Source organism: Pyxicephalus adspersus, chromosome Z (assembly GCF_032062135.1).
Source record: "Pyxicephalus adspersus chromosome Z, UCB_Pads_2.0, whole genome shotgun sequence".
Classification (NCBI taxonomy): Eukaryota; Metazoa; Chordata; class Amphibia; order Anura; family Pyxicephalidae; genus Pyxicephalus; species Pyxicephalus adspersus.
In genome coordinates this window covers 6,993,663-7,002,744 of record NC_092871.1, presented here as the reverse complement: position 1 = coordinate 7,002,744, position 9,082 = coordinate 6,993,663, and the positions used below count along the sequence as shown (strand labels likewise).

General features: G+C 39.7%; 1 protein-coding gene across 1 annotated transcript; it reads right to left on the bottom strand.

Annotated features, from left to right (window-relative positions):
* Positions 1-4,138: 4,138 nt before the first annotated feature.
* LOC140343790 (protocadherin-20-like) lies at positions 4,139-8,310 on the bottom strand. Its single transcript, XM_072430665.1, is given in 2 exon segments — positions 4,139-8,118; positions 8,307-8,310. Coding segments are annotated over 2 exon segments (2,634 nt in total). The 3' UTR covers positions 4,139-5,488.
* Between the last annotated feature and the right edge of the window lie 772 nt (positions 8,311-9,082).

Sequence of the window (9,082 nt, the reverse complement as noted above, 5' to 3'; positions counted from 1 at the left end):
CCTGGGCATTGCAATGCTGCTTTCTTTACAAGTTACAACATAGAGTGAATTGTGTTGTCTGAGGTCACTCATCTTGCAGCCTCTGCGTTGGTATTTTTAATGTCTGCAGGTATCGGAGCGTGTAATACCTTGTCAGGGATTCTAATGTTTTTGAGGAAAGCCAGGGTGCTCATGGAAACTGCTGCCCTGCTGCTTTTTTTGTCCTTTCTGCAGAACCGGAGCAGAAACGTCCGCAAAATCCCACTAATTGCAGCTAGAATTTTAAGCGGTTGGATAAGTGAAAATTTGTCTAAAACTGCATTCTTATTAAATGTGAAATTCCAGTAAAAAAATAATTTTGTGCCAGCTGCAAACATTTTTTAATTATGTGAGATCCCTGCCTGCTTCTGTTCTGGAAATATTGTTCAGTATCTGGGTACCCAGCAGCCTTTTAGATGTGCATAACCCCCGCATCCAAAGCCAAAGGTAAAGCTTGCAATACACTAAAAATGAAGAATGGGAATTCTTTAAAAGGAGCAGCCCAAATCCTCCTCCTTCTTTACATTAAACTAATCCATCATCCAGATGTTAGCAAAATCCAGGCACCTGGGCCCCTAAGCCTTATTTACTTCTATAGGGCTCCCTTTATTCTTGTTTGCCTTGCTGGGATACCAGCACCAAATACAAGCTAACAGGGCTCCCACTGAGGGGAGCAAAAGGGGTAATCTGGACCTGGTCAAATGAGCTTGAAATTTGCAATGCCGGGCATTTTAGACATAAAGAAGAAAGGCCCGGGAAGTTTACCTGGTAAGGGGCCCAAAAATTTCTGGTGGCGGCCCTGCAAACAAATATGAAGTTACTGCATGATCTGAGATCTATAGAAGGGGCAATGCAAACTGCAAAGCATTATAAAAACGGGCCATAGCTGAAAGACATAGGAGTATAGTGGAGGTGCTGCTGTCCCAACACCGGTGCACAGGGCTGCCACCATCAGGGGGGGGGACAAGGGGTCTGTACCAGGTCCTGGTCAAATGAGCTTGACTTTTGCAATATTGGAAAGATAAGGGGGCCCAGGAAGTTTACCTGGTAAGGGGCCCAGAAATTTCTGGTGGTGATCCTACAAAGTAATATGAAGTTGCTGCATGATCTGACATCTTTAGAAGGAGCAATGCAAATTATTATTATTATTAATGCAAAGCATTATAAAAACGGGCCATAGCTGAAAGACATAGGAGTATAGTGGAGGTGTCACCTGTACAGAGCATACTCACATCAGCCGAGGTGCCTGCTGCTGGCTCCATTCCTCACACATCTAGTTCACAGTCACTTCTTAACTTTTTTTTTCCTCTATCCCTTTCCTATTCTCTTTACAAGCCTTGCACTAATATCTGGATTCCTGACACTTTCTGACTCTCATAATTAGATGCTGCTGTCCTCTTGTCCCAATGCCGGTGCACAGGGCTGCCATCAGCGAAAGACAAGGGGTAATTCTGTACTGAGCCTGATTAAAAAAAACTTTACTTTTGCAATGCCGGAACTTTTAAACATGGAGGACGGGGCCAAGGAAGCTTATCTAGTATGGGGCCCAGAAATTTCTGATGGTGGCCCTGTTGGTGCATGTCTGTATGGTGGCGGGTGGTGGACTGCTTATGACAAGTAAAGAGTCCACTGGAGGATCCTCCAATTGGCCAGTCCAACCTATTATCATGACAGAACCCGATAATAAAAGGGTGTTTAAACTCTGTTAGGCTCCTGGAAATTAATACTGTCATGGCAAAACCAGAACAATGATAAATTAGTGCCTCTAAGATCAATAACCACTGACACCAATTATCTTTTTGGCTATCTGTAAGGGTGACATTCTCCCCAATAGCCAGCAATGTAAGAGAAATTCCCACAGACCACCATGCTAATAAACTCTGAGCTGTGGATAAAATAATTATAGCAGGAGTTCCCTAAAGAGATGAAAGTTATTTCAAGGGTTCCCCCATGGTAAAAAGTTCAAAAAAGGCAACACTAGGATACGCAGCTTGCTGGCTCAGTGGTTAGCACTTACTCCTTCTCAGCGCTAGGTCCCAGGTTCAAATTTCAACCAGGACAATATCTGGATGGAGTTTGCAGGTTCTCCCTGTGTTTGCCTGCATTTCCTTCAACATTCCAAAACATGCATTTAATTAATTTGCTTTCCCCCTAAAACAATTAGACTGTAATTGGGACATATGACTATGGTAGGGAAATTAGATTTTGTGCTCCTTTGAGAGACAGCTAGTGACATGTTTTTGGACTTAGCGTAATACGTCAGCGCTATAAATACTGTGTAATAATAACTTTAGGTACATTGGGTATCAGTGATTGGAAATATGCAGAATGGATACAAATTCTATTGCACAATACTCCCCTTCATTAAATATACGCCAGAACAATCAATAAAATGTTATTTTTTTGTTATCTTTCTGCAAGAGGAAGAATGGTAAATCCCATAAATGTCTTTCCATCGTCGGGTATTGTGCACTGATTACACAGGATATGTCCTCTGAGGTTTTATTTGATACAATAATGATTCAGATCCATCAACAACCTATAAAAGTAATGATAAAATAGTAAATAAAGCAATTCTGTTCCTGCTGAAAGGTATTATCCCGCCATGGGAAGGATAACAAGGCATGGAATCTCTACAAAAACAACATACCACACACATGGGATTAGCAAATCACTTGTGATATAATAAATATTGCAGACTAGAGATGAAATGGTAGATGATTAAACAAAGTCTTAAAACAGTTTTCTGTGGTTTGATGAATATTTAAATTGAAGCTATAAAAAGACGGCATACAGCACACAAAGCAATCTAATAATATTAATAATATTTAGAGCGCTGTTTTTGCAGTCGCAGGACCTGGGCACTTTGCAGGCAGACCGCCTGATCCATCAAAGCTCTCCAAGTCTGCAGAAGATAGACTATCTGGGTGATCCAACAAACCTGGAATGGGTTTCTTAAAATAATTTGCTATTATTTGGCAATGTTTTCAATCCTATACCAGATGCAAAGTTTGATGGATCGCCCAGGTTCTCCCATGAGAGTCTATCCTCTCCATTCATGGAAATATTCCATAAATCAGGCTCATTAAGTTGACCATAAACACTTACTTATATCAAAGTATTCTAGAGTCAAACAAGAGGCCATCTATGCTGCAGCTAAACTTGGCCAAAATTTGGTCAAACAACAGGATAATGATCCAATCCACACCAGCAAATCTACAATAGATTGGCAGAATGAAAAACAATCAATTTGTTGCAATGGTTCAGTCCAAGTGCAGACGTCAACCTCATTGAAATGCTGTGATGGGACCTCAAATAGACATATGTCTGCAAACCTCAATCATCTAAAGCAATGATGTAATGAAGCATGGACCAAACGTCCTTCAGACCATTGTAAGAGATAGTTAAAGTCATCCAGAAGTCATGCAGGAGAACCTGCAAACTCCATGCAGATAGAGTCCTGGCAGAGATTCCAACCTGGGTCCCAAGGCCAACAAAAAATTGTGACTAGGCAGGTCCTTCTTTGCAGAAGGGAAAGGTTATGTCCCTGCAAAAAATACCATTACCTGCCAGATCTGAATTTTTTATTTGAACTCACCTGTCCTTGCTTTGGCATGGGCACTGCCATCTTCACCCAATCTTCCTGGCGTTTATTAGCTGGGTCACTATATCATAATGCTGGAGTTCACTTAGATGACGGGACACCAGTCAGGTTCCCAACATTGAGCTGTAATCATTGCCTGTCCCTGCTGCAATAGTGAACCTGCCTGATAAATAGGGACTGTTCTGTCGTCTGATTGATAAACAAATCAAAATGGGGCATTTGGACACTTTGGCATTGTTGGATTTTTACTGGATCTTAAAATATGTCCATAATAGAGGTTCCACTACTGTAATAATTTTAATTATCAAACATGGGAAGGAAAATATATGTGTGCCCCAAAAAAACACTATTAGTTTAGGAACAATATTAATGCTCATGAATTTACACTTAAAAGAAAAGAAAACAATGGGACTTAAAAGGCATCACATAAAAATATTAACAAGTTAAAAAATATATAATTTATTATCCTCAGACATCAACATAGAAGGTTCAAGCATGTGTACACAATATAAAACATATAAAAAATGAACAAAGGCCAATCTCATGTCTAATACGACGCGTTTCATTGACCGAGTCTACTTCCTCAGGGATTGAATGAGCTCTACAAAGGTACATATAATGAATCAAACATATATATATACAAGATGTACAAAAACATTACCTATTATTTATTCTCAACATCTAACAATACAAATTTACCAACTAACTGATAAATCAATAATGGTATCTGCCTCCTCAATATTTTGATTGCAGCACTACTATAGCTCATTTATCCCATCAACGTATTTTCAATGTTGGATGACACCAAACGTTGTATTGTATATATTCATTGCTTTATTTCAGCTTCTTTAAAAACATATCATAGAAAAATATTGGCACCTACATACAGTCCTTGGCATTTTTATTAAAAAAAAGTCATAGCTAGAGAAAAGTCTGATTGTCCAGTCTTGTGAAATTTTACTCCCCAAGCAAAGGGAAGATTTCAACCAATGCTAATGCTGATACACCTAAGCACAGCAGAACAAATGCCCATAGGCAGGCAGGTTTCACTGTTCCAATATTACTTTGTGTTATTTCGGCTTTTCAATATTTTTTTTTTGGGCATAATTCAATAAAGCTCTCTAAGGCTGGAGAGGATACACTTTTATCAGTGAAGCTGAGTGATCCAGCAAACCTGGAATGGATTTTTTTAAAGTCATTTGCTGTCTGTTAGCAAACGTTTTGAATCGTAGACCAGACGCATTCCAGGTTTGCGGGATCATCCAGCTTCACTGATGAAATTGTATCCTGTCAAGCCTACCGAGAGCTTTAATAAATCAGGCCCTTCAGTGTCCTTGCTCCAGTAGATATGCCTCAGTCATTAAGAAAACCAAATTTTTGGATTTGTTGAAAGATATTGATTGGTGTGGGGGACACATTGTATGGATGAACTCACCAGCTTGGAACTTTGGATCATTGCAGGTGCCTGGAACAATGGATTCTATTTATGACTTAGAGATCCAGTGTGTGCCATTTTCTATATCTCCATAGGATAATAAAGAATCTTAGTATTTAGTCCTAGGCCTCCACCAAAGTCACTCACCATGTCACCTGTATCCACAAGGGCTCCTGCCCACCACTGGAAGTTTTCCCTACTTAAATCTGGCAGGTCTGTACAGACGCCAAGTGCTGCCTATGGAGGTTGGACAAACCCTCTCTGACCATATGCTCTAGAACATTCCAAGAAAACTGAAAAGAATGGAAAGAAAATTAAACAATAGGACGACACTTTATCCAGAACTGTTAAAAAGCCCTAAAATAGAGCAAAATAATAATGATTTTACAACAAATCAATTTTTTTAGACTGCTGCAACATATTAACCCGTTCTAGTGATGTGTCAGAGGTGTCTCTGAGGATTTGCAGTACTTGACTTCGTCCCAGTCCTTGGCGCAGTAGTCCGCAGTTAACTGTAATGGAACTTGTACATCTGGGCTTTGCTTCTTTCTAGAATTTTTCCTCCTTGAGTAGAGAAACAATAAGGTTCCCATCATACAGCATATGACAGAAACAGAGACAACAGCAAGGGCAATTGGAGCTGTCAGAGACCAGGAGAACGCGGCCATGGTTTGGGGGTTCTTTGGACATGGACTCAGCAAGATGACTTGGCTCTCCTGGGTTATGATGGTCTTGCTCATGATTAAGGATTCAAGGTAAGTCCGGTTACTTATACTTTGGTTGAGAAGAATGTTGACCCTCACAATAGTGGAAAGGGCTTCGGGAAAGCCTTGATCACTGGCCTTCACTAGGAGTTGATAGAGGCCACAATGATGATCCCTGATACTTTCTTTTAATGTAATGTTACCAGAATGCAAGTCAACTTTGAAAAGATCAGCGTTTGGGCTCACTTCCCCAAATTCACTGTAGGTTATGGCTCCATTCATGCCAGCATCAAAATCCACAGCGTGAACTTTGGTGACTGGAGATCCCTTTGATGTATCTGGAGGTACTAACACATAAGAGAAATTTGATTCTGGCAGAACAATTAGAGGAGCGTTGTCATTGACATCCAGAAGAAAGACCAGAACTTTGGCCCTGGAGGACAAGGATGGACTTCCTTTGTCTTTGGCTTGCACCCAAAGCTCATACATGCTTTCCTTTTCATAGTCAAAAGAACTTTGAGATCTGAGGATGGTATCGTGGTTAAATGAAAAAAGAGAGGTCTCATTTAATAAAGACACAGAAAAGTCACCATTGGGTCCAATATCCTGATCAGTCACATTTATAATGCCTACGTTTCCCCCTCGAGGAAGTTTTTCTGGGATATAAAATATAAATTCCTTGGAAGAAAAAATTGGTGGATTGTCATTTTCATCTAAGATATTTATAACAATTAGACAAGAATCATTCCTAGATGGTACACCATGGTCTTTCACAATGACCCGAATGGAATATGAAGATTCCCTTTCTCTGTCGAAAGAAACCAAAGCCTTGAGGACCCCGTTTGAGCTGTTTATTGAAAACGCATTGGGTTCTTCATGTTCCAAAAAATAACTTAGCTCTCCATTTGGTCCACTGTCGGCATCAGAAGCAAAAACACTCAGTAATATTTCTCCAGGTGGATTATTTTCCTTAACAGGTATTTCCATAAGATTTTGTGGAAATATGGGAGAGTTGTCATTTACATCCTCAATAAGCACTGTGAGGTTTTCGGTGTAGGTGACGGATTCATCAAAAGTTGACCGACCAACAACTTTAATGTCAAAACGATTCTCTGATTCAAAGTCTACCTGAGTGGAGGTTAATAACAGATATGTGTTAGGAGAAGAATCCGAGGGCTTTAAAAGGAAAGAGGAAGATCCAATAATGGTAAGAGGTTTGTTGATGCTATCATCGGGATCTGTGACCTCCAAGATGGCAATGATTGAACCTGGAGGAATGTCCTCGTTGATGGAGACACCACCATCTTGTTGAAGGCCTATAAATCGGAATTCCATTTTTGGCTCTTGTTTTTTCATTTCTAGTTGTACCATGACTGTTGTCATTGCCGGAGCGCAGCCATACCCAAAGGCCAATACAGTAAGCTTATATTGGTTTATGTCATCAGGTAAGGATCCAGACAAAGTTATTGTTCCACTCGTGCTCTCTATATGGAAAAGACTCCTGATGGAATCGGAAACTCTGGAGCTATAATGATACTGAATGATGCTATTTTCCCCTATGTCTTTGTCAATGGCTGTAAGTTGTGCCACAGTGGTACCTAAAAGGGCGTCCCTGCGAAGATGCACTGTAATGTTACTTTGAAGGAAATATGGGCAGTTATCATTGACATCAGATACTTTTACAACAAAAGTTGTAGTTCCAGACAATGGCGGTTGTCCTTTGTCAACAGCAATTAATGTCATTCGATGCTCATTTTGTGATTCTCTATCCAAAGGCTTCATAAGAACTAACGATATCAGCTCAGATCCATATTCCAAAGAAAAAATGTCATCTGGGCTCACCAAAAGATACGACAGAGCTCTATTATTTAGAATATCCGCGTCTTTGGCCAAGTGGTCAACGTGAAACTTAGTCCCTATGGTTGTGTCCTCTGGAAGAGAGATTGTGTAGGTCTGTTCTGAAAAAGAAGGAGCGTTATCATTGATATCCAGAATAAAAAGTTTCACTTTGGAAAACTCAGAATATTCCTGGGATGTAGAAAAGATATCCAGCGTCATGGAACATTGGTCCAATGTTTCCAATGGGCATAAAACTTCTCAGTCAAGTTTGGTGGATGTTGTGTATAAATCTCCAGTCTGGGCATCCAATTCAAAATAGTTTGTGTGTGTCAGGAGTTTGAATCGCATTGCCATTGGTGATACAATACCCTCTCTGACATTTCCAATGAAAATTCCTCCTTCTTGTTCCTCATGCAAGTGGAATATAAGCTCCGCATTGACTCCAGAATAGAACAGGATGGTAAAAGTAACCGTAAAAAGTGAGACGTATTTCTGAAAAATAAAGATATATGAGTGAGCTCATTGATTAAAATTAAAGCTTTTGCTGTTTTGTAGCAAGAATATAAAAGTAACAAAACGACCATAATGAAATATCATTAATCTGGTAACAACTTTGTGCTTCCTAAAGTCTAAGCAATTTGTGTACTGAAAATTTAAAAAGTTAAAAAAGCAAAAAATAATCACCTACCCTGACCCCAAAACTCACCCATAGGTCCTTCATTTTATATAGAAACATTTGAGTCCTATTAAAACTGTGTTGTTATCGCAGTTTATCTCCAATCGTCAATGGAGGAAAGCCTACCACATACAGGTGGCCTCCATATAAAGGGAAGCCTTCTTCCATATATATAGAAGGTTTCCTTTCAGGTTTGCTGGATAACCCAGGTTCACCCATGAAGTCTATCTTCTCCAGTCTTAAAGAGGTTTATTAAATTAGGTCCTATCTACAGGAAAGTCTCCAAAGTGCTGTAATTATTATAGAGGAACTAAAGGTCTATTTTTAAAATTGGTGAATCAGACAGACCACTACTGCACAAAGGGACAGGCAATCTCACTTCTGCAATAATGAATTCTGCCTAATCGCTCCGGGGAAATGCCAGAAACGCTAAGCCGGCATGCAATCTTGGCTTTCTCTGTGTTTGCTTGGACTGAATGAATGGTTGAAAAATTGATGAGAAGAGAATAGAGGAAAGAAGAAAATAGAAGAGATGAGAATAGAAGAAAGAGAAATGAAGATATAAGGGAGGAGAAGAAGAAGAGAAGGGAAGAGAAGATATAAGGGAGGAGAGAGAAGGGAAGAGAAGAGAGGAGAGGAGAGAAGAGAAGAGAGAAGACAGAAGGTAAGAAAAAAGAATATAGAATATTGAAACTAAAGACAGAATGGAAGAGAAGAGAAGAGAGAAGAAGAAAAGACAAGAGAGAATGGAAAAGAAGTGAGAAGGGAAGAGAAGAGAAGAGAGTAGAGGAGAGAAGGGAAGAAAG